The sequence below is a fragment of the Eurypyga helias genome, unplaced genomic scaffold (assembly GCF_000690775.1).
Source record: "Eurypyga helias isolate BGI_N326 unplaced genomic scaffold, ASM69077v1 scaffold18516, whole genome shotgun sequence".
Classification (NCBI taxonomy): Eukaryota; Metazoa; Chordata; class Aves; order Eurypygiformes; family Eurypygidae; genus Eurypyga; species Eurypyga helias.
In genome coordinates, this window is record NW_010257421.1 from 1 (window position 1) to 27,491 (window position 27,491).

The 27,491-nt window shown below is 37.0% G+C and overlaps 1 protein-coding gene across 1 annotated transcript; it reads right to left on the reverse strand.

Annotated features, from left to right (window-relative positions):
• Window positions 1–3,414: 3,414 nt before the first annotated feature.
• Window positions 3,415–27,491, reverse strand: LOC104504942 (myotubularin-related protein 13-like; the record flags this gene model as incomplete). The annotated part of the gene is made up of 8 exons (XM_010154017.1): window positions 3,415–3,549; window positions 4,310–4,438; window positions 4,956–5,069; window positions 7,345–7,422; window positions 8,246–8,359; window positions 9,033–9,141; window positions 10,710–10,842; window positions 27,386–27,491. Coding segments are annotated over 8 exons (912 nt in total), but the record flags the coding sequence as incomplete, so codon positions are not given.

Consider the following 27,491-nt stretch of genomic DNA (forward strand, 5'->3'; position numbering starts at 1 on the left):
TTCTATGATTCTATTCTATGATCTTGAGAAGTGTAACAATCAATCAAGCAAAACATGATATTTTCATCCCTTCATTCATATATCTGGGTTATTAATCATGTTCGAATTTACTGTTACCCAGTTTGACCCCATGCTGCTACTGGCTATGTACTGCTCCCAAACAGTGCTGCTCAATCCATTAGGCATCTTGTACAAACACAACTAGCTTGCAGTGAAACTTGTAAACAGAACCTAGCTTGATACTTTCATTTACAGGAGCCAAAGGCAACGAGGAGCTCAAATGCATCAACTTGAGAAACAGCAGTCAAAACAAACCAGTTACTTAGGCATACAAATTCTCTGCAGAGGAAAGTTTAATGAAACAAGTGAAAAAATCTAGCCAGAGGGATGAGAGAGCAGATGCCAGAAGCAGCAAGTCAGGGAAAGGGAACACAACCTCAGCAGGGGCTAACGTATGACATATAACAGAAAGCCAGAAAGGGAGAATAACTATTCCACATTACATTTCATGGAGAAGAGAGATCCAGAAGAAAGATACAGAAAGAGTCATAATCTTGGCCATCACAAACCTAATCGCAGCTGCATATGCTATTAGGAATGTAGGTCTAATGTCTTCAACTACTGAACCAGTATATGCCAAAAACTTGCCTACATTTTCCACTTATACCTGCTAGGCTAACAGAAATATTCTCTCCCCCTAACAAACCTTGTTTGTCATATGTATCTAGACAGTCACAGCTACAATATGAGGACTAATTAAACCATGGAACAAGATGTTAAAGTAAGTCATGCAGAGAATTTAAAATCTGGCAGCTCCAGGCGTAACTTAGAGAAGCAACGTTATTCATCACAGTGCTTTATTCAAAGGTAACTGTATCCGTAACTACGACAGATCTGACTTTTAAATACAGTCACTGACAGTGGTAGTGAAGCAGGTGGTCAATCATATCGGTATAATAAAACTCAGAAAAGACTAAAATGAATTAGTTTTGACACTGATTTTAAGAAATAATGCAAGTGAAAAGTTACACATAGTCATAGTGAGGAAAAGGCCAAGGTACTTAATGCCACCTTTGCCCAGTCTTTAGTAAGACCAGCTGTTCTCCAGGTACTCAGCCCCCTGAGACAGGGACAAGGAGCAGAATGAATCTCCCATAATATAAGGCAAAATGGTTAGCGACCTGCTACATCACTTAAACACAGACAAGTCTATGGGGCTGGAAGGGATCCACTCAAGGATGCTGAGGGAGCTGGCAGAAGCGCTCACCAAGCTGCCTTCCATCATCTATCAGCAGTCCTGGCTAACTGGGGACGTTCCAGTTGACTGGAAGTTGGCCATTGTCATGGCAGTTTATAAGAAGGGCCGGAAGGAACTGGGGAGATACAGGTCGGTCAGTCTGACCTCAGTGCCAGGGATCAGATTTTGGTTGACAGATGGCTGAATATGAACCAGCAGTTTGGCCAAGGTGGCCAACAGCATCCTGGCTTGTATCAGTAACAGCGTGGCCAGCAGGACTAGGGAAGTGATTGTCCCCCTGTACTGGGCACTGGTGAGGCTGCAACTCGAATCCTGTGTTCAGTTGAATGAAATGAATCCTGTGCTCAGTTCTGGGCCCCTCACTACAAGAAGGACATTGAGAGGTTGGAGCATGTCCAGAGGAGGGAACGGAGCTGGGGAAGGGTCTGGAGCACAAGTCCTGTGAGGAGCAGCTGAGGGAGCTGGGGGTGTTCAGCCTGGAGAAGAGGAGGCTCAGGGGAGACCTTATCGCTCTTTACAGCTGCCTGAGAGGAGAGTGCAGAGAGGTAAGGAAGGTCTCTTCTCCCAAATGACAAGTGAAAATGGCCTCAAATTGCACCAGGGGAGGTTAAGATCAGATATTACGAAAAATTTCTTCACTGAAAGGGCTGTCAGGCATTGGAACGGGCTGCCCAGGGAAGTGGTGAGCCACCAGCCCCGGAGGGATTTAAAAAGACGTGTAGATGAGGTGCTTAGGGACATCATTTAGTGGTGGACTTGGCAGTATTAGGTTAACGATTGAACTTGATGACCTTGAAGATCTTTTCCAACCTGAAAGATTCTATGATAACAACAATTATATTGTCTGAAGTGTCAGTGTAAAGATACTAGTGTTAAAATACTCCAGTAAGTATGCTACATCACACATCAACAAGAGACAACATTGCACACGTATTTTTGAATGTGAAATGGTTTTAGTCCACAAAGATGTATTTGCTCTCTCTTCTCATGTCTACTATCAACAAAGTATTATTAGTAAGATTAAAACGTGTATCAATTCCTTCCTTCAGAAAAGTGTAACAGTCACTTGGCAATTTCAGAAAAAAAAGAGAGATGGAGTGAGTGAGTGAGTGAGTGTGTCTGAAGACAGACACACAAATTCTGCCACAAAGGACAATATTAAAGACAGACTAACTTCATTTCACTCATGTTATTATTCACACATTCCATTTACTTGAAATAAATAGATGTATTTTTCCATCCAAAATCTACTGACACAAGAGACTGCTGAATGGTGGTAAAGTTTTGGATTTCTTATGGAAAATATACTCATTTTACCCCAAAGATTGCATTGATACTGACAAAGTGCTTAAAAGTAATTCCTTTTGGAAAGAAAAAAAGACACGCACAACCCTGCCCCTCCCCTTCCCCCTGCAAAGCACCACCCCAGAATTTAGACATACCTAGTAAATTCCTGTGATTTTTTTAACAGAAGTGCAGCTGCAAATCATAGTTTTGGGGAAATGTGATATAGAAAAGCAAGGGTGATAAAGGTGTTAGCTGACTGCATAATAGATATTGTTCTATGGAGTCTGAACAACAACAGGCAGTGTAAGGGGGGGAGGGGGAGGTTAGCTGATGAAAAACAAACAAACAAACAAACAAATCCAGCAAATGGAATGGTAAGAGATTTTACAAAAGCACCATGTAACATAACAGCATGATAGGAAGGGTGAGAATGAAACTGGAAATGGTATTCTGAGGAAACTAGAGCCCAAGAAAGAGGCTGTAAGAAAAGAAATAGTGCTTGCTGAGCACACAAACCATGGGGACTAGGTTGACCGGCAGGAAAGATCTGCTGAAAATACATATTATGCCGAATTCGATGTACAGTTTTCATATGGGAAAGTGTTAGGATGCAAGAAAAGATGTATTTGGCATGGACAGGATGCAGAAGAGAAAATAATGATTTATATACATTATGTGAGTACACAATAAGAAAATAAAATGCTAGGTAGCAGTAGCTATACTGAAATCAATACCAGCATTAATAAATCAGTATTACTACACTGAATTTCCTTCACACGTACAAAATTGGTGACATTTGAAGTTCTAAAGTCTTTTGTCATAATGCAGATGATGACTACCACAAGCATTCATTTCCATTTTCAGATACCTCAACTCTACAAGTGCAGCAGATATAGTAAACTTACATTTTTGAAGAGCTGTTCTGCAAGTTCTCTAACATGTTTTATCATTTTCGGTGGATTACCTTCCTCAGCTTTAATTCTTTCGACTTCAAAGGCTACCAACTTTAGAACAAAACAAAAGAATCAAAACGTTGATAATTCAATTAATTCCCCCCCCACCCCCCCCCCATTTAAATTATGAAATGTTAATCTTAAATTGAAACTGAACAAAGAAAACTAAACACTGAAAAATGTGCAGCATCATGTTGCTCTGGAACAGACATTTTCACCGTCTTACAGAGCTTGTTACTAGGTTTTATAGTCCAACCTAGCAAGGAAAGTCCTACATAGCCAAAACATTCCTTTAGCATTTCTAACACCACAATCCATATTTCTTATATCTACTACTACTATGCAGAATTAATACCAAACTCTATTTGTACTCCACAGTCAAATAAAAACCAGCAAAGTAAAAATATGGCATTACTTTTTAAAAGAAAAAATGCTTGTCCCAGTTTATAATGTTGGGTATGTATTTAATTTAATCTTTCTCAAATACTTTTTCAATGTTTCTAAGAATATAATTAAGTTACTCAAAATAATTCTGTACTAGCATATGTGATGCATTATGAAGTTCCAAACCTGACAATAGGAACAGCATTACCATGATTTATACAATTGTTTAACTTCACACATACGAGCAGGGCCCAATTTTATGGAAATAAGTTAGAAATTGTGCTTAGTAGAAAATTACAATTGAGCAGTTTAGTATAAACTTTATAGATTAAACAGGGAGGATTCAGAAGCATTACAACAGTTGTTCATGTGCAGAAATATCATAGGTCCATTTTAATTTCCTCAGGAGCACAGAAACAGTTTTCACCTCATCAAAAAGATCACAGGCTCTGAAAGGAGGACCCCTCTCTGACACAAAACCAGCAAATGCCATTCCATTGAGAACTTTGGTTAGGAAGTCATTCTCAACCAAGCCTCGCTGACCCAGGAAAGCTGCCTGCAATACAGACAGGAAAAAAACATGCATTTTACAGGATCAAAACTACAATCACCTATGTCCTAGCAGTTAAACATTCTCACCAGCTTACAGTAACACATGCTACTTTCTAGTTAAATCTTTTATATCACCTAGTACTTTTTTATACTTAAAGTCAAGAGAGATGCGACAGGAAGTTATGTGCACACATTTTACAAATCTCACAGGCAATAGTAGAATACAAGCATTTTCCAGTATTGTTTTCTAAATACATACATCATTTACAAAATTCCTTCATGTTTCCTCAAATGTTTCTTTATATTAAACTTTAATGTTGACTTAGTTTCATGTTTCATCGCTGGCCCTGCAATTAGTCCCACTAAAATGTATTGACACAGTGCTATGTCAAGATGATATGCTTGTCACACGTGGGCGATTTTACTTTTTTAAACTTTACCACTTGTTCAAAAGGCAAGCCCATGGGAATAACGTGACACAAAACAAATACTAACTAGATACACAACTGCTTCTCTTTTACCTTATGGAAATGAATTACTGGCTCGGCATGAATTCTGATCAGCTGAAGACATGACCGGTATCCTTGGAAAAGTTGTGCAAATAGCCTAAGGAAGATTGCTCGCACTTCTTTATCCTGTAAGCAGTAATCGAACACGCTGTCAAAACACATTCACAATCTAACCTTCTGCACACTCTGTGTGAAGCTACCTGAGAACGCCTACAAGTCCATGAAACAGTGCAGCAGTGCAGCATGTGACGTGGAGATACTTGTACCCATGAAGTTATCTCACAGAGGCTGCAGTTCCACTGTCCTCAGGCAGCAACGCTACATTCAGTACACATCCACCCCTTTACTCCTGCTGCTCTTTTCTAGGCCTGCACGACAGCCCCTGGGCCACGCGAGTGTAACTGTTGGGGTGGTCATGAGAACCACATGAAGGGACTGCCATGAGAGAAAACTGATGGGAAATAAAGGAAAGAGGGTATTTCAGCTGGATTGTTCCCTACAATAAACGTGGCTCTGCAGCACGCCACAAGCAGTGTCACCGGCGTGGGCAGGGGCAGCAGGGAATCACGGGAGCGTAAGCTGGCATTGCCGATTATGTGGGACCAGGCTCAGAGCATCACAGGCATGGCACCACCGCAGTCATCCTCGGTGGCTCTGCCAGCTGAGGAGGCTGCTCTGAGTTAGCTGTCTTCCAACTCACGACTTCGTTTGCCAATCAACTCCAGACAAAATAAGCCAGGGTTAGTTTAAAAAGTTTAAAATAGTAGATCTTTAAAGTCCTGGTTTATTTTGATTTAGATGAGTAAGAGAGGGCTTACATAAACATCTACAGGTTTATGGAAATGATGTGAACAGCTGGGGGCAGACTTGGGGCAGTGACATCTTCAGCTGGCCCACATGGAACGAAAGACTGATCAAATCCTGCGCCGCCCATGTTATTTTACCTTAGCTCAGGTACCTACTCAGACTGCTGCCACACCTAAAACCTCAGGTCCTAAAAATTGGTTTAGGGTGTCTCAAAGGACTTCTAAAACAAACTCCAAAAGTTACAAGCAGCAAAGAATACTAGATTAACAAATCGGGTAAAAGCCGAGCATTTATCAACAAGCAAATATACAATCTAAATAAGGTAAAGCTTGTAATGACTTTTTAAAAGTTTAGGTATATACAAGATTTTATAAAGCTGTCCCGATGGAATATTTTCCTAGATGTCTCTTATTCTTCTCCAGAACATGATTGGTGTTAACCTATTTTTAACTTAATTTTGTAAGGGTTCACTTTATTGAGAGATATTCACATTTTCTTTGTGTCCAGGCTGCTCTCTCACATTTTAACAGGTACATTTGCACCCCGTCTCTTTGAACTACTTGAAAACATGGTTGTTGCTTTCAGATTTAACATAATTCTGATTTTGATACAAAATTATATTAATTTACAATTTCATATAAAGTGAGATCTTAGCTGAATTTTCTTGTTAGTCTAGACGACATTTTCTGTCTTCAGCAATGATAAAAAACAATCTTAATTCAAGAAATAAGAACAAGAAATACATTATATCACTTCAGAGTTTTATGGTTTTGAACACACCGACAGAAAAAAAAACCTGGAAGTGTGTTCTTAAATTGAATTTGCTTTTGGATATTAGTTTGGACTACCAACTCATGTTCAATTCTGGACACTTCTACAGGCTAAAAACGGTAGCAGCTTTACCAAGTTGTTAAGTTATCATGGCTTCACAATTTACTTTAATCTAAATTAACCAGATTTTAGTAGAAAAGTTTCTATGGACTTTTTATTATAGACAATTACATACTGTTTCATTCAGGTTCTTTAAAGGCAAATCCAATATTAAAAGTCATACAGCTCCTTTCCCAGTATGTCTAAGTACACAATGCCATGTTATTATTGTAAAACCAGTGACTTGTTTCGCTGACACAGCTACCACTCCTATCTTTACTTGTATTTACTCTGAAATCTGGTTCATGAATGAGATTTTTCATGTTTGATTTATTTTTCCTTGGGAATGTGAGGTCTCTATAAGAGAACTCAATTTTAACTTTTACACATACACGCACAAAAAGGTCTGTTTGTCCACTCATATAAATTCTGCAGCTTTACCGGTCTACAGAACAGGAGGCACAGATTTAACTCAATAGACAGCAATATTAAAAGAAAGTAAGGTGCTTCCATATTAATACAAATATGTTTATAAAAACTTCTAACCCATTACAATCCTATTAGAGGGCAAAATGCAAAGTCCAATGGCACTTCTTTGCTCCACCAATAATACTATAAGGGACATGGAAAAGAAACCACGAGGTAGAAGCTCTCAAAAGAAAGTTAGTCTAAAATTTCAACAGTTTTCCACTTAAGAAAGTCAGACATAACACAGAAATCTTACCAGCATTTTTGAGTGTGATAAAGCAGTTCGTGGGGGAGGGAATGCATAATCTGCTGTTTCCAAATCAGGATGCAAAACCTAGAGAATTTTTTAAACAAAATTTTTTCCCCTCATTTTCCTGAGGAAAAGACATTATTTTTTTCTTCTTTTTCAAATTAATATTCACTGATCTTAAGTACCTCAAACAATAGACTGAGTTAAATTATCAAGACTCTATGGAAATAAAGGTGGGATTAATTTCTCTGGTTCAGATTTCTATAAACCAGCTAGTTATAAAAAACTTCTATTATAGTCAATGAAGCTAATCAATTTAGTTAGGGATTTTAGAGTTGATTCATCTCAAAGATTAACAGACAGAAAATTCTCCTCTAGGATAAGAGATTTGTTTAGAACCACCAAATAAGGCATTTTCTAACTTATAATAGTAAAAAGGCAAACTGAACTATGTTTTTTGGCGATTCCCTAATGTAGAATGAATCAATTATTAAATATTGATATAGGAACATAATACAAATAAACTTTGAGACCAATTTGTTATTCTTCTCTTAAACTTCAAGACAATGTACAGTTGAAATTAATTTATGAAAACAGAAAAGAAGCTGAAATGAATAATAACAATGCTGGTCTAAAACTGAGGTTGAACTCATTAAAAAAATCATTATTAGGAAGGAAAAACTACTAACTTCCTCTTGAATAGTGTAAAAAACTTTTAGTAGTAAATCACTGATGATACTAACTCTAACTTCAGATAGCAAATTCTTCTAAAACCAGGAATGTTAGCAGGAATCTTAGCTTTAAATTTCACATTTACAGTGTGTTTGAAAGCGATTTAATATTGAAATTAATTTTTATTCTTTAAAAACAGGTGAGGGTAACAAATGGGGTTTGTATCAAAACATACTAGAGAAAGTGCCATTTGAGTCTGATGTAGCAGTGGCTCTGGCAGCTGAGAAAGATGAATACATTCAGGAATTTTAATTGTGCCTCCATCCAGGTCTGCTATGATTACATCTAACTGCAAGGAACAAACAAAATATTATCGGTAGTGCATGCCTACTGTGAGCATAGTTTAAAAACACAACAGTTCAAATTTAATGATCTGCACATAACTTAAAATAAACACATTAAACCAGTATTAACTTTAATGTTTAGAACACTTTTGATAATTGAAATACTTCAAATACTTCATATTACTGGTGCTAGTTGTGAAAAATGAATGTAAAACAAAGAAAGTGAAACTAGGCCAAACTTTCAAAAGTGACTTCTTTTTGTGGATGTTCCAGGTCTGTGTTCAGTGATTTGAGATATCTGATATGGTGTTTGCAAAAGGACACAGTGATGACTACTCTAAGTAAAATTACATGTGTAGCCCCACATGCTTAAAAATTAAGGACCCATTTGAAAATCTTAAGTGAATTGTTCAAACTCACAACAAAGCTGGAAATTGATCCATTCCTTCCCATCCTGCACTAGAATTCAATAATCTCCCTCCTCTACTTTACAGTCTAAGGTATTTAGAGAACTGATGCTTTTTCTTTTTTTCTCCTCCTGTTCGTCTTGCCTTCTACAGTAACATTTTTAAAGCGTATGTAATCTTCATATAAACATCTCTGAAGCACGGAAAATCTCTGCACCTAAACATCACAAATGACACTGTGACTCTGAAGATGCTGGGCAGACATACTTACAAGCTCGTGAATATCATTACGAAAGACAGAATGTACGCCAATTATGAAAGGTGTCGGTGAGCTCAGAACTTCCAGTAGCTGTGCAGGAAGAATTGGAATATAGGGATAACTGTGAAAAGAATAAATGGAATAAAATAAAAGCTCCTGACTACCCCTTCACATAGGGCAGCATTTTTCTTAAAAAAAATCCCAACAACAACAAAACCAAAACCACTTTCCAGCTACATATTAAATTTACTAGAAATACCTGTATTTAAAATGCAGAAGATGAAAGTATTTATTAAATGCTTCTTTATAAAGTGTGATGCTCTTAAAATATCTATCATTTAAACTCTAGAAATTATTATATTATAGGGTCTACAATTTATTGTAAACCAGTGTATTTTGCAAAATAACAAGAAATGTATTTGTGACATTTATGTTACATGGACATTGTATTTGTCTACAACTTTTACATAATTAGGAACGTTAGAGCTATGCATAATATTTCCGTTATAAAAAGTTGGCTAGTTTTTAGCCAGACACCTACAATTCAGCCGTTGATAAAATGCCATTAATAAGGAATCTTTAAATTAAATCTTTTGCTTTGATATTGAAATGTCAACTAAACATTATGTATAGCATTCTATACATCAGTACTTGATTTGACAATTTAAAACAAGTAAGGGTTTTCAAAGCAACATGAAAATCTCAATCTAAATTATCAATACATTTCAAGACCTAATTTATAAAAATTTACATTCATTACAATTTTAACATTAAGAAACATACTTCATAACTCATTTTCAATCTTTTTTCCTTCTTCTATATTAAAATGAAGCCCATCTCTGAAATATTTTGAAGAAAAATGTGCTACTATAATATAAGCATCCTTTAAAACAGATGAATCAGAATTAGATCAGAATCAGAATCTTTTCTGCCTAAAAAAACCAAGTAACTTGGCATTAAGTTTTCCATTTCAAAACACTGGATTCAGATGTGGCTTCTTAGAGGATCAATTTGTTCATTTAAATTCATTCTCTGTTGGACATTCGTCAGTGACTTAGAACTGTGATACAAGCTAGTGCAGATGTTATCTTAGAACCACACAATCTTTTGGGTTGTAAAGGGCCTCAGGAGATCATTTAGTCCAACCTTCTGCTCAAAGCAGGGTCAAGACTGGGTCCAGATCAAGTTGCCTCAGGCTCTGTCCTGCTGGGCCCTGAAAACCTACAGGGCTGGAAGCACCACAGGCTCTGTTCCACAGCTTGGTTATAATAAAACATGTTTTCCTTGCATCCAGTCAGCAATCTCCCTCTCCCGTTTTGGTTTATTACCTCAATCTCTCCTTCTCCTGCCGCACACATCCCCTCTTACTTACAGGCAGGCTGTTACTATATTTCCCCCGTAACTTTTCCATGCATTTACTCATGGATCATCACTATCAAGTTGTACTGTCCAACTGATGTTGTGGGTAGGGTTTGTATTTGTAAGTAGGGTGTTTCTCCTTCAATCGTTTCCACTGCCATGACACAATGAGACTTTTATTAATGACGTGTACAGACCACCACTTGTATATAAGATCATGAAAACCTTTGCTTATTTGAACAAACATAGCACACATCTTTTGCTACGGACAATGTAAGTTATGAGTTCGAAATTAAGTCACAGAGTTTCAAGATTCAAAACTCAACTCACCTATATTTGAGAGGAAACATCAAAGACTCTAGAGCCCTACATGCATCACTGAGCCTCTGAAAACTTGCAGAGTGAAAGAGAACTTTATTTTCTGTAAGCACGGCACAGAACAAGCTGAGTACATTTTGGATTCCTTAAAAAAAATAAAAGAGAGAGAACTGTAACAATGTGGCAAAGAATCAAAATGGCACTAAAATGTATCATTTTCTGGAGGAATTTTCAAAAAGCATATGATAAATGCATAAATTGCCAAACTTCAAGTGCTTCTACATTTTAACTAGTGCAGCTTCCTTTCTATTTCACAGGTTTCCAAAATACTATCTCAATGTATTTCTACATATCAAATACATCGTATTACACCTCCCTTTCAATACGGCTTTTAAGGATTTCCTCTTCTCAGCACAAACCCCAGCAATGCATAATAATGACTTCAAACAGCATTGTGTCTATCTTCTGCACAGCCTTCTGTCTATCTAGAATTTAATTCTGGTCACTGAGCCAGGCTTAACTGCTAAACCTTTATGTACCTCTGGGGCCAGGGAGGGAATCATACTGCCAAGCTCAAAAGAAAAGGACAAAGACTTGCTAGTCAATACATTCATACTTCATCCATGGAGAGCATTCTAGAAGTCACAAAGTTAAAAAGGGGCAGTAAGAGTGTACCTGTGGTTAGAAGGATATTTTAAAGAGCTGACTGTTGAAACAAGCCCCACTAGATTTAGGGTAAGACTCATGAATCAGATGATGGTTTTGTGTTTTTTTTTTTTTTTTTTAAAGACAATATAATTTACCTAGGAGACAAAGCCATGTGCTTTCAGGGAAAACCAAAAATACATTTCCTTCTTTAAAACAAAGTCTCATCCTGAGAAGCAGACGTTTCTCAGATATGCGAGATATGCTGAAATTTATGAAATTTCCTGAAATATGCTGGAATGTATGATCCTTCCCTGAGGACATAGCTTGTGTTATCAGTAAGACAGTCTGTATTACCTTTACAAAGCTATTGTTTATCTTACAACAATCTTCCCAGTAAGAAGTGGGACTGAGAGCCATTATATTCATGTGATAATTAACACTTTGTTTTGCTTAAGTAATTTTTGTTACATGTTATGACAAATCTTTTTTTTCCTACGATGTATGACAATTTACTTTGCTGGAGTGGATCTTGGTTCATAAATATAAAGGGACAAGGATTCAGAAAGGGTTGCTGTGAAAAGGATTTAGGATGACCAAGTCAGTAACACAACACCTTGTACTTTCCAACTCCATTCTCCAAGAACCCTAAGCACAGACTCAGGAAATCAAAGGCAGAGACTTGAGAGGACTCAAGGACAGAAGGCTTTGTTGTAACACTGAGTTACTGTTGCAAATATTTGCTACTGTATTCAGTGGTATAATTGATACTGTGCTAGTATAAAAGAAACTGCTTTGTAATATACAATGCAAGGACAGTGTTAAAAAAAAGAAATCAAACTGGTTCATTTCTGGTTTTCATCAAGCTACTCTTCATGTGAATGAAATAGCACTCGTCAGTGAATGGTTAGAAACTAACAAAATACCACCCTTTCTTGTGCATGTATGTATATATTTGAACACAAATTTCAAAACTGCTGTTTGAAAAAAAAAAAAAAAACCCCAAACACTCTAGGAGATTAAAAACTTGAACTGCCCATTTTATGCAAAACTGCCCTAGTTCCTTTCCCAGATGATTTTAAAGATTGTTTTGAAGTATACTTTTTGTTCTAAACTAAGTTTAGTTTTCAAGACCTTTTTTAATGCCATTTCATTCCACACCAAATATCTTCAGACACTTAGGAATATATTACTTTAAACATCTGATACTTTTTTTATATAATCAGATACTAAAGTTCTCAAACAATCCTCTGTAACTCTATAATGTTCTGGCAGGTATCACTGAGGAAAATAACACCTAAAAAACTCACAAAAATTCACAACATTTGGTACAACTAAATTTTTTAGATGTCCCTCTTGTGATCAAACTATCTATAACTAAAAATTCTTGAAAGAGATGGTTTTCCCTTCTGCACATCTTAAAACTGCAAGAAGTTCTGTTTAAACGGTATTTTACAAATAATTACAACATTCCTTTACTGACAGTGTTCAATTTAAATCAAGCTGCATTAAAAGAATTAGCTCTTTTTCTATATTATTTTTTTGTTGTGGATTATGATGATTCAAGAGTCTAGAAGGAGTATCTTAATTCTAATACCTTTAAAAGCCCTAAAACTTATCCAGTATCATCAGTTTTCACTTGAAACCTCTGAATATATGCTTCCTCAACAGTTATCAAAACAATACATAATCCTCAACAGCGTATAACTGAATACTTAAAAATTAAAAAGTTATTAAAAAAAAAAGTGGAAATCAAGATTTTGCTTATGTACATGAGGACACCTACAAGCATTTAATAGTATTTGAACACTGGCCTTCTGAAACATTGTGCATGAAACACCAACTTTCTAGTGTTGATACTTGTCTGTGAAGCCAAACCAAAATATTAGTTACACTGATTTTTTTTTTTGGTGTTCCTATTAAAGAAGTGGGCAACACATTGGCTGTAAAGCACAAGATCACACAGTCTCCAAGGGACTGCTAAAACTATTCTAGAGGTAATAGAGGTAATCTTAATGCTCATATACAGCATTAACCTGTATGTTTTAGATTTTTCTCTTTACCACTCTAAGAAATGGATTTTGGTGTCTTCAATTTATAGAAAATTTTGGATGTCTAGTCAGTGTAATTTTTTTTTTTTCTTGCTATTTTTTCCCAATAGTTTCTTTCAAGAGCCCACGTTCATGTACACTACTGTTAGAAGACAGGTCAAAAGTCAGCACTGAAGTTTGATTTTCTACTTCTTCAACTTTCTAATAGAGTATGTTCTTGGTAACTAGAAAAATGAGGTCACCATTTCTGTAAACATCTCAGGGGTGAAGAAAAGTACAGCACCAACAGGTCTGACACCTGAAGTTAACTATAGTAAGCCTGGAGTTCACAAGTTCTACCTTCCTCCCAAGGTGCTATTGGAGGACGAAGACACTCAAAAGTCAACACTAACTGGAATAACATGAAGAACTAAACCAGTGTGCCTTTTTAAAAAATATTTAAACTATTAAGCAGTGATGATACAGTTTGTGAAGCTTTCATAATTTCACTGGGGAAATTAGGCCAGTTTTGCTGCACAATACTGGCCACAGACAAAGCTTCAGTTTGTACTTCACAAAGGCATTCTCACTGCAGTTTAATCAGCACCAATACAAATTGATATTTAAGATGACTATTCTTTGCAACTATCTCCCATGTATAAACTTGATGCCACACAGAGGAATATTTACTGCAACATTTTTTACTACATTCTGCTAGTTAAGTCTCTCAGGTGGTCGTTACATTTTAACTGGCCATGGAAGACGAATCTGAAGTGCTGCTGTATTATGAATGGGCCAGATGTAGCCCAGGCTTGGCTGAGTTAGACAAAAGCATTGCTTTATTTGCGGTACTTATCAAAGTGACCAAAATTGAGAGCATGTGAACACATCTCGCTCGTAAATCACTAGGTCTTGTAAGGACTAGAAGAAAAAAATCCAGCAAGACACTGGGGAAGACTCCAACCTTCTCTGTGGGTGAACTGGGACAAACGAAGACCATCACCAAACCAAGGAGACGGGCTGGTAGGGGCAAGGAAAGCTCACGTACCACAGGGGGTGAGAAGCATTGTCTCTCCAGTCTGGCAGCCCCTGCATGTGTCCAAGTTCACGGGTCTTGGAAAAAGCAGTTAAAAGCAGCTCTGATGTGCACACTGCTGCCCTGCAGTCTATCAGTGGCTGAAACCTCTGCACAAGGCAGCACCACAGAGCAGCAGAGCCAAGTGCAGGGCACATCTCTGCACGCCCTGGCTGCCCACCTGGGCTTAGTCCACGTGTGGACACCAAACCTGCCCAGCAAACATGCAGTAGTCATCTGAGGTAGCCAACAAAGCTTTAGAGAGGTCTTCAACCCCAACCTGGAATTTTCCATGGACTGAATCTCCATCTAAAAGTTATTTCTAGATTCTCTCAGCCATTTCCTGGGTTGTGAATGCATATAAGGCAGAAAGTGACTTCACCAAAACTGGCCACATTTCAGCAGAAAGAGAAAAAGGACTAGGAATCTTGTGTGCTTGCATTTGAAAATAAAATCATTTTCATTTCTGCAAGGTACCTACAACACAAAAGAGTATACAACAATAAGAGTATTTGACTTGTCCTGTGTGATCAGAGTTCATACAAAAATACATAAATGGCTTGCAAGAAATAACAATACAACACAAAAAAACTTGCCAAGAAATAACCAACCTAATTTCTTTAGGTATCTTTCACAGAAGCCAGTTCAAAGTGAGACCTTCACTGGCTCTTACTCTCTTCTTCCCTGAATAAAAGCTTCACAAGGTAAAAAATACTAAATTCATATCTAAGAAGAGGTTCTGAAGTTTTGGGGTTTGGGGTTTTTTTTTTAATTTTTTTAGGGGTTTTTTTTTTTGGTGGGTTGGGTTTTTGTTGTGTGTGTGTTTTTTGTTTTTAATAATAGCAGTGCTCTTCCACTGAGCAGCTTATTACCAAAATTGACTGAGGCTACTCAGTTTGGAAACACCTGGACAGTGAAACCCAGGCCAACCACTTCCACCAACTGAAAAACTTGTACAGCCCAGACAACTACTTTGCTCCCAATTGTTTTCTTCCCCCCCCCTCCTTTTTTTAGCACTTGGTATACAATACAGAATATAAAATAAATAAAATCAAGTGTACAGTACAGGCATCTAATCTGGAATTATTTTCAAGATAATAGCCACTAACTCAAAACAAAACTATTGCCCCACATGCATTTTGAAATAGATGTTTTCAGGTACTTGAGCAATATAATGACTGCAAAGCAAATTTTCATCTGATAGAATCAAATAAATTATAAATAGTAAGAATTTTGATTACTTTCCTTTTTAAAACCATTTAAACTATTGATTACATTATTTCACCAAGACCAAGGTGTTGTTTCAAGCCTGTCACGTTGTTTACTGAAAACAAATAGTTCTGAATAACAGCCTGAGCCCAGCTTCCTCATGCTACAAGACACAATCGGGTCTGTCCGTAACCTTGAACCATACACTGGTCTTCAGACTCCACACTACATCCGATGCTAATTTGTCAGGGCATAAATAGACAACATGAAAAACAACAAACAAGTTGATTTTTACAGATTACGTTTTTGCAGTCCACAGACAGACATCCTGTAAAATATTATACATACACTGGAAAATCTTGAATGGAGGCTTCCTGACCTTCACTGTTTTCAAGTATTTAAAGAATCTGTAATTTGTACTAAATTATCTGACATCCTACATCAACAAATGTATCATTCTGCCTGCTTCCTGTTGTTCTAGAATTTAAGTATTTATTTAAGCATGATTAAAAAAAACCCAAACACAAAGTGTACTCGACAAATTATTAACTGTCCTTTATATTGCATGAAATAAAAATGTTATCACTGACTTCTTCAGATTTTTGTAAAGAGTTATAAACACAAGACTTGGAAACTCAAATAGTTTAATACGTTATTATGCCAATATGCCATTCTTGAATTACTGGACACAAGAAAAAGCTTAATAGACAAAATAATCCATAACTTAGCCAGACTAATCCAGGAAATGGGTCAACAAAGACTGAAAAGCCTTTCTGAAAGGCCACTGGAGAGTGCATAGTACAAGTTCTGTGCCAGCCAGCGTCAAGCTCTAAAGATAACTGGGAAAAAAAGCAGAGAAAAACAAAACTCTTTTCATTTTTATTTTTATTTTTAGATGTAGCTGCATAGCTCTGCTAACGAACAAAAGACAAGCTTAACTAATAAATAAGCAGCAACAAATGTACTCAGTACTCACATAGGTAATGCTTGCCAAATGAATGCAATTTGTCAACCCCAAAATTACACAGTATCTCCAACCTCACACAGTTAAAACGAACCCCCAAAATGGCTATGTCACTCAGTTCAGGATCAATTCACATTTAGGAAAGTACCGAGTTGTGTTATTAGAGTAGGACTGCACTGCACACTACAGGAGTAAATCATAGTCAAACTTGCTCACAAATAGGGAGCAATCTAGCTATGCCAGCAGAGAGTTTTGTGAGGGTTAATATATCCTGCTTTCTGGCTGGGCAACAGAAAACATGAGTCAGATGAGTACCCCAAGAGATTAACATACTGGGCCTTTGTCAGACTAAGGAGGAAGTGGAGCAGTCTTTAAAGCACAGAGCCTTCAGCTAAGACTCCCTCAAAGAATCAAACATTTAATGAATGAAGTGTTCAAACTCATTTCTGATCACACAGAAACAAACATGGCTGTGACACACAGCACTGAAATAAAATCGTATTTTCAGATATAAACTTCTGATTTTGGAACTGAAGACAATTCCGTATCAGAACCATGGACATGGTGTGTTCTTTGTAAGAAGCAGGACAGAACGAAGGCTTCTCTACAAACCAGCCTTTGGGGAGGGTGTGAACAAGTATGGAACAGGAGGACCACACAGAAAGATTCTGGTATAAATGCCATAAAAGTCAACTGATCATTAAACAGCATATCAAAGAGACTGTGAAAACAAGTATATATATATAAAAAGATCTCTTCAGCTGATGGTATGCCACCACTACTGCTTTCCCAAAGTCTAACAATATCAACTCTGTTCAACACTGAGTCAAGCAGATGGTTGTCATCCAAACCCAAAATTGCAGAGGGACAAGGAAACGGGGATTAAGCACAGTATATGATCTACTTAGGAAGACACACAGTGATGTCTGTCACTTGCATGTTGGTATCACTTAATTATCACCAATTTCATTAGATCCCTCTGCAGACCTACTTAAAGGAGCAGCAAAAGCCCTCAGGATTTCTTGAGCCTTCAAACACAGGTCTGCTAATACATTGAACATGATCAGCAGGTGTTTTTTGCAGAGACAATGATGCACCTAAAGACAATTAATAAAATATTAAGGTTATAAGGTCTTCATGCCTGAAAGAGAGAAGTGCAAAACCATTCCATATGCGCAGTATTAAAGCTGCACATATGCAAAGTGAAACTAGTGAGATCAAGACTTATATGAGTGTGTTGAGTGAGTATTCTCAATAAAGCAGGAAAGACAATGGAAGGCAAACCAGACAAATAATGGTTTCATATAGAAAGTACTCACAGGGCAGGGAGGTAAATGCCAAATTTACATGAAAGCAGTTTTCATGAAAGCATGAATTATACCAACATAACCTGCTTTACCAGCTAAAGGTTTGCAACTGATTGAGAGCCTGGCTCATACAGACAGGCTAGATAGGTGCCACTAAAAACAGATTCAGTTATTTTAAATGTTGGGTTTTCATTTTTTTTACTGAACATACATCCAACCAAACTCCAGTAAAGAATAGATGCCAAGAGAATGTCAAAGTAGGTTTGCATATAGAATTAAATTCCGAGCTGTTAATGGGAAGATCAACTTTACACAAATCAAATATGTATTTGATACATATTTGCTTGATGATAAATTTGCTTAATGGCAAGGAGTATTTCTCAATATTCAACTGTTAACTATCAAATAAAAACAGAAGTTTTTATTCTCTTACTCTCTGTCTCTATATGCATGCAGGCATTAACATTTGAGTGACAGTCTATTCTGCTGAAATATGACTTATTTTCACATCTCATCTTCTGCTTAGTTATTTAGTTATCTAGTAAGATACCTACAATAGGAAGCTATTTGGTTTGGGTTTATCCCATAAATATCTAGTACTCCAGCCCTGAGAAAGTCTTAAGTAGAGATAAACAGTAATCCTGTACAAAACTAGTATCAGGATACAGAATTTCTGCAACCCTCACAGGCCCACCCTAACCAAACCTCAATGAAAGAATTTTTTTAAGAAGTTGAGCAGACTGGGATAACAAATACACACTAATGAACTGAACTGCAGCCCGATATCCCTAAGCAGAGGTGGGAGAGTGCTACCGAAATATTCCCACATTTTTAGAAATTTTTCTGGGTGACTTTACTTCTTCAGAACTGCCCTTCCATGAAACACGAATTTATTGTATTTACCAAATATTTTGTGAAACCTTCTCTCCCACATACATCAAAAGACACATTGGAAAAATAAGCACATGCTATAAAAACTATTTATAGCAGTTAAATGAGCCAAAATTATCATTCTTTATTCTGACATAAATCCAAAATCATAATTTGATGCTAAGGAGAAATTCTTTTTGCAATTGCAGATATTATTTAAGTAATCACCAGCCCTCCAAATTGATTCATATATAGTAAACTATCTGAAAGTAAAGGAGTATTTCAGTTCAGACACCAACAGACATTTTAAACTTCAAAAAGAGCATCAAAAATTTTCCAAAAACCAAATTTGGTTTTAGAATTTCACATTAGAAACCAGGAAAATAATTACAACAAAGGAATATTAACTTTTCTGATCACAGACTCAAAGCCGTTGGCAGGATGAATAGAAAGCAGAGTTACTGGTGACTTCTGAGACTTCTACCCATGACTTCTCAGAGACTACTGGAAATCATTCTGCCTGTAAGCTAAAGTATGTTACCTAATAGGGAAGCAGCCCACCAAAATGAAACTACTATGTTTATCCCCTCATTCAGAGTCTCGACAATTCAAGAACTGCTTGGGAATGAAGCCTGAACACCTTTCACATGTTAATGATAGCCTTTTTATGGGACGGTCATGTTAGCTAGGTAGCAACAGAAACCTGGCACGCCGATGTCCACTTACAGATACCAGCGTATCCTGGTCTTGAAACCTTATTCGTTATTTACCCATAAGCACAGCAAGCAAGCCAGAATTTCTCAAAATACAAAAGTATATGCTAAACATATGGAATCAGTACACTTTACTTTCACCAAGGCAAGAAGCATACAAAACACTTAGTGACTTTTTACCTTGATAATGGGTATTTGCCATCTTTGCAGCTACATACAAAACAGCAAGTCTCGAGTGATTTGAATCATACACTACAATGACTACTTCCAGACTAATACATGGCTTATTTATTTACATAAAATTTTAAAAGCAAGTATTTCACTCCTAGCTAAGAATAAAGCTGACAGATAGGCAAAATAGAGAATGCAACCCAGAAAATTATGAGTAGCTGCAATATGAAAAAGAACAGTATACAGGACAGACTGCCATGTGTAATGGATTATAAAATATCCTTAGTAGAAATACAACAAATTAAAACCTGGTGGGACAAACATACCCCAAACAAAAGTTACCCATAATTGGACTGGATTCACTTAAAGCAGAAAAAATGTCCTTTAACAAAATGTCCTTTAAAATAACAATGCAGAGTGAGATTAATACCATCATGATCCTTAGAAAGAAAGTATCCAAGAATGAGAATAGTGTTGTCATTCTTAAACTGTACACAGGAAAAACGGTCAAGGATACACAAGAAATGGCAAACATATCTGTTTCCTGCCTAAGGACTACAAAGTCTTTCTCAAGGGATGTAACTACTGAAGCATTATATTAATGGAATCAAATGAATGCAAAGACAACAGGAACCGAGGTGGCTGATCAGGATAATCTGTTAAAGCTACCTTCAGCCACTGTTGGGTGATACTCATGGAGCATAGATCTACATATATTCAGTTAAGGAGACTGCAAAACACCATAAACATGGAAAGTGAAAAAAGTCGCTTTATTTTCCTAAAAGATCATACGTGGATTCTCTGCAAAATGTTTAGCGATCTTTAAAATTTGCCTCTTTGTGAAATCGTCTGAGATTTTCCTGCCCCCCTGAGATAACAACCCATGTCCTGACAACACACTGCAACTGCATTGCAATAATCTAAATGTGATTTTACAAGAATAAATGGAATTAAATTTCTTAGAACTGGGTTTTTTTTCTTCTTCAGCATAACCATTAACATTCAAGTTTTGAAATTTAAAGTTTTACAAGGTATTATTATCTAACTGCTGTCAAGTTTGCTTTGGAATAACGAGAAAAGCTGTTTCTGTAGTCATACTAGCAAAAGTAGAAAGAAATCTGTTCCAAGTAGGTTCTGTTTCAGTATTTTCTGCAAACAGAGGTTAGCCTCTATTGTATTTTCTGAATTTGTTTATTTGTTAGACATTTCCTTTTTGAAGTTTACATTTTTCTTATCTCTGGAAAAAAATAATTCGTTTTCACTCTTCTGAGAGGTGTTTTCTGAAGTCCAACTATAAATAGAAAACTACACTCTTCTCAAATATCTCGAAAGAAATGTTCACTTAGTTTAAAAAAATTCACCTCATTTTTAGAAAGCAAACTGTAGTATATATTTTTTAATCTTATTCTAAAAGCTTCCTTTTGACAAAGAGTTTATTAAATGCATCACTTGACCAAATACACAGCTTGCTTTAGCAGCAGTATTTACATACGTCAGATAACTTCTCCTGAGATTTACAATTTGCTTAAAATGAACTACCCCATATTTTGTCTCACTGCAAGAGGCATTAGTAAAGCAAGTTTGGACTGGATAAAAAGCAAGCCAGCATCTTATTCCACATGCTTTGTTGTTCTGCAAAACAGTGAATTCTACAAGAAATACTGGTCACTGCCTCCCAACACATTTCCGAATCCTGCCTACTGCTGGCTGGCATCCCAGCACCAGCAGCACACTGGTGATGACAGAGCTTCCAGTGTATCCCTGTACGACGATCGCATGTAAAAGAACTGAGCAGCATGTACTGAAGGAGTAGTTTGACACCACCTGACCGTAAGCTGCTCTAATGGTCATCGCTCCAAGCGATGGTCTTACGCTGCTGCTGTGTTAGAGCTCACACGAGCCCATGGTGAGCGAGTTCACACTGGAAGAGGGATGGATCTGTTCTCTCGGCAGCACTTTGCTATTACACTGACAACCACAGCATCAAACCACAACCTGAGACTGCCGACAGAAAACAGATGGGATTTTCCATCCTTCCACCCTTCTGTTACTTGGTGAGATAAAACAGCTCATCACTGGTGAGCCAAGCACCACTTTGGTACAGGACACGGGGCAGGACTGAGCAACTGGAATGGACATTCACAAATGGCATTGGCTGTCTGGCAGCTTATGCTGCGGGGGGAGCGAAGCCCCAGCGACTGTCCAAAAAGCACAGTTACCTGAGGTGCAGAAGAGGCCCTGCACAGAATTCACGATCACAATATCCCTTTATTTCCAGCAGCATCTGAAAGAACACTTTCTTCTTGTCAAGCTTTTGCAGCAGTAAGGGCCCATTAGCAGTAAATGCCACGTCAAATCCCTTGGTAATCTATTTGTTCTTTGACAGACTACACAAATCTACTTGGAAAGCTTGAATGGCAAATTCTCTTTTGCTGGGTTATAGAGCTAATCACAGCTCACTGGCCACTGGGATTTAAACTGAAACTACAACATAAGCCAGCATCATCCACTCATGCAACATGTGGTGCCAGGTTCCATAGGCTGGAGAGTATACAATTTATTAAGATCAAAGACTGATCAGAAGTTTCTTGATTATATACACTTCAATAAAACTGTCTTAATTTGATTGAATCCTACATGCTGTTAAATTCCAACAAAGTGTACATATGTTCCCATCACATGATACATGACATCTCAGGAAAAGAAAAGAGAAAAAAAAAAAAACTGAGTTGGGTAAGAAGTTTGTAAACAACCTGACAGAAGTAAAAAAAGTTCTGGTTCATACGACTGCAGTCTCATAACAAACATGAGATGTGGAAAGGCCCCCACATTGAGACACTGTTTCAGAGCTTCACCCAGTTTCAGGTATTGCTGTACTGAAAATGCTGCATTTGATCACTTCGTATGTTGTGCAGATTAAATCACTCATTGCTTAGCTGCCCTTACATTATTTCTGAACACAATGAAGCATTAAAATATAAACAATTCTTGCTCTTTGTTGAAGACACCAGGATTTTCTTAGTCAACACACTGAAGCCAGCTCATGTGCTGACTGTGCAGTGACCCTTCCCTAATGTTACCCAGCCTTACAAATACTCATATATATCTATCAGGAATGTCTTTTCCCATTTATACGGTAATTCAATATAGTCATCTGCTGGCATAAAGTACACTATATTAGAGGCTGAACATTATATCTCTCCTAAACCAGATTTAAAATAATGAGAAACTATTACATTATAGAAAACATTCCTCAAACTCTCAACAAATGTAGTCAAAAGCAAAAACTGGGTATTTTAATATACCCTGGATTTAGAAATATGGGACTGAAGGGTCTATAAAGAGTGAAAAAGTCCAGCATTTTACCATCATGGCTATATAAGACAATCCCAAATCCATCAAGCTTCACCCTAAAGGTAGTGATACTGCTCATCATTACTGAATTCACAACAGAAGACACTGCAGGATTTTTCTCTTCCTATGGTTAGAAACCATCTTTTATCTTCCATCCTTAATTGATTCATGATCTTTTCATATTAGTTTGGTTTTGATGCTCGCCATTTTCTGTAGCTTAGGCAGGTGTACCCAAGAACTCCTCTCCCTGAACAACACTGACGTAAAAAGCAGCAAATGGTAACACATATGGTCTATGATACGGAGCAAATAGAAGGATAAAATGCAACGCAAAAACCCAACATTCAAAAAGCAGCCTTTAAAAGCCAGTATGTGCAATAATGTGAGCAACACTTTAAATATTCCTTTCAGCTTTTGGGTTCTTTGGGGATTTATGTTTTCTAAGGAGGCTACACTTTTTAAGCAGCAGAACTACTACCTTCATTTAGAATAAAAATGTAAAGTACAGCATGTCCTACAAGTACTGTCAGTTTAAAAACTATCACAGAAGTTAGCTAATTTGTAGAACATTGTAATTAATTTTTTTGCTTTTTGACTGGATAGACAATTTTACAGACATTAAAGAGTGTTATGTTTACAGACATCAAACTATGAGCTTCTCATATTTTTGTCCACAGCCTCAAGAAATATTCAAACTCCCCAACATTAATATGTATCAGTTGTTCCAAAATCCATGTCTACATGATGAATCTGATCGAAGTCTAAAGTGGGCCTACTTAGAGTATGGGACTGGATATTTTGATTTTAAGAGACCCGTTCCAACCTAAATTAATTACAGCTCTATACAAGCTCCTCCATCACGGTAAGAGTCAAGGAATTCAAGCATCCAATCCCTCTATGAAGGAGCAATTACCAGATCACTCAAGGCAACCAGCTTTACTTTGCCCAAGTGCAAACTACTGCAGATAAGCTCTCACCGAACATGACAGACGAGTGTTACTGCTCTATTTTCACACACCATCAATGCCCTACCTAGCCAGGTGGTGAGGTAACAGGAAATTTCTGGTTGTGATCACTAAAAAAAGAGTAAAATTTATTATACTATTGTTAATAACTTAACACCAGAAGTAATTAGCAGCCAAACACACATTATGATCTGTCACTTAATGTTTTTTAATGAATATTCATCCCAGTATTTAACTATGCACAAAGTACATCTATTTTATTGGAAAACCAAACTACAAGCAAGTACCATTCCTGTATCATGCCACTAGCCAACATGTATCCCTTGACTTACAGTTAAGCCAGCACTGAGTTATTCTATGTTGAACTCTACTGTCTTCTGAAACTGAAGAATTATTTAAGTAGTTCATTCACAGTACTGGAAGTTAAATACTTTCAATACAATTGGGCTCTTTCTGGCCCAGATAAGAGACTAAACAAGAAAGAAAAGAAAGAAAACTCTTGTCTTTGATTAAGTGTTTGGAAAAGTAGGGGGAAACATTAAGTCTTCAGGAAAATAAATTTTCATAATTGTTCTGCTCGACTTAGCATGACACCAGGCCTTGAAACATGCAAAAATTAAAAGTTCTGGTTAAACCTTAGGTTCTTGGTTTGCTGCTCAGGTCCTTAATATAATTTTGTGTCTCAGGTTCTTTGGAAAAAATTGCCCATTGGGGAGATGGAGGTGTATGTCTCAAATACAAATGACTCAATATGCCAGTGCTGAATCACCATGCTGCCACAGCAGGAAGGAGAAGGCAAGTAGGGTTGGAGCTTGGAGAAATGAAGAGAGCTTAAGGCAAAAACAAAGGAATGTATTGTTAATAAAGTGAGAGAGAAGAGAAAAACAACCAAAATCTCCTTTGCACCTGAAGAACGCTACTGCATTTCAAAGCTTTTATAGATACCAAACATCTTACTAACAATGAGAAACAGAAGAGTATTGAAAGTCTTCTAGTCACCACGTCATTTTTAAAACTAACTTTATGATTACTGTTTTTCCAGCTAATCCTTGTTGATGAAGTAATTTTTTAGGTGTAGTGATCCAGCTACAGGCCTGGCTTTGTCACATTATTCCCATGTATTAAATTTTCTTAAATAAAAAAAAATGCATGATTTAAAATGTCAAACACTGCTGTCCTCATTATTAAGCTTAAAGCCTTTGGGGATGTTTTTCCCAACTGTAGTCTAACGCCTAAGTAAAAATGAGGTCTATTTCCAGATATGTTGTGAACTTGGTAATACAGGGAGGGTCATCCACTGACACAGTATTATCCTGCCAAGCAGAAAAAGCATGATGAGACTACTATTGCAAAATATTTCTCAAAATAAATGTTGAAATTACTTTTGTATCTATTCATAGCGGTAAATTTTGTCTTGTTGCCCATCTTCTTCAAAGAAAGAGCTATTTTTAAAAAGGTGATTTATACAGTTCACAAATATTTTTCTAGCTACTCTTCAATTTTTTATTAATAATTTAAATATGATTAAGTGACTTGTACCCAAAACAAAATAACTGAACATGTCGTTACTTTACAAACAGCCTAGTCAATACTTGTGTCGCAAACACAAGCATTTGACGGGATAACAGCTGTCGGTCAAATGACTATCCAACACCACCATGGACCACAGAAGTAGAATGCTTTCGCCCATGTTGATAGAGAAGAATACACATTGAGCTCCTGTTCAAATGGAACGACAGAAACAGAGCAAGTGTGAATAGTGTTACAAAAAGCACTAAAAAAACTTCCGACAAGCTCAACTGTGATCTCCAGAGGAAAGGATTAGGCTTCATCTTAGAAAACCAAACCTTTTCAAAGCTAAAATGTTCTACCACATCCTTCCAGCCTCACTGCCTTTAATTCTTCATAAGACTAAATGAAAAGTAAGAATAAATGAGATTTTATTTAAAGCAGTCTGTTCGTATTTCCAGATCTTCCTTTTACATTCGACAGACAGACATATGTAGCTGCATTAACAACACCTACCTTTTCCTCAAGTAAATCCAACCAGAAATTTAGCATTAACACACCTTGGCCTTAAGAAGACAACACTGTCTACATGTGAAAGGAACTATGTGCTGTTCTGTAAAGTGATGCACACTATGACAACACAAACATTTTTTAATCTATGTCCTTAGAGATACAAGGTGATTCTACCATTGTGCTATACTCCCAGATAATAGGCACAAAAACTTTGAAAGGGACATCAGCTGGGACCAGAGGCATATTTCCAAAGCCAAAACGAGAAACAGAAGTGGTTAGAAACAGGAGATAGGAAAAATAAGTCTCTCTTGCACAGGGTTCAAGCAGCTGCTTATAAATAAATAGATAGATAGATAGACCTACCAAATTATTTGCCTATTCCTTAACTAATTTCAGGCCCGTTCCCAAGCAACTACTGCCTTCATCACGCCAAAGAATAGGAGAGAGACAGAACAAGGACCTACACAAGACCATTAGAAAAGGTCTTCCTAATAGCTCTGATAGACTTGCAAAAGAAAATACTATGCCACAATAGAAAAGAAGGTGGGTATTCTTGTTTGGTTGGTTGGGGTTTTTTTCTCCCTCCTACAGGTACTCAGTCGGCATCCATTCACACTGTCCATTTATGAGAACGGATGACAACACATATTCTGAGGCTGTTTGACCACTTAAGACCAAACATGAGATTCACAAGTTCATAAAAAATTATCAGTTGTGCCCTTAACCATGGCTGCTACAAGTCTGTCTTCAAAGTCACTTTGCAAACCCATGGAAAGAAGACTAATGAAGTGTTAAAATTTAATGAAACACACAAGATTAGTATTGAGTACCCAAGGTAACAGTGACACAACATTGTAATTGTAACAAACAAGAAAGCATTTGATGAGGATTGTGTTAGATCATCTTCTTGAAAGACAGGGAATAATAGATAACAACAGAATAATATGAATTCCACAGTTACCAATATCAGTACACGCTACCTCCTCTACTAACCTCTGCAGTTGAACCGATTTTATTATTAACTTCCTTGGCTTTGTTCGGAGTTTGTACAATATCAAGGGGTGGGCAATATTTTACATGCATGTTTTTGTAATTAAACAGAGGCCAGGCTCACTTCTGCTCACAGTACACTTACAGACACTAAATAATATCAGAGACAACTTACCGCAGGCAGGATGTACAAAATGGTTATGTGAATGTCTGACTAGAGGATAAAAGCACTATTAGTCATTCTTTCATTCAAAAGAAATTAATATTTACGGTGTAGCTTTCTTGGCACATGATTTGATCTGAGTAAGAATAGAAAACAGCTCATTCCACCATTTAAAAAAGGATTTTTTTTCCAAAGCAGACCTAGACATACCCAGTTGCTGAAAGAGAAGAGCCACGCTGGTGCCTGTAACAGGAAGGCTATCATGTAGAGGAGTCTGTATCAGCTGTCGGTCTCCAGCTCCCAAAGAAAACAATTT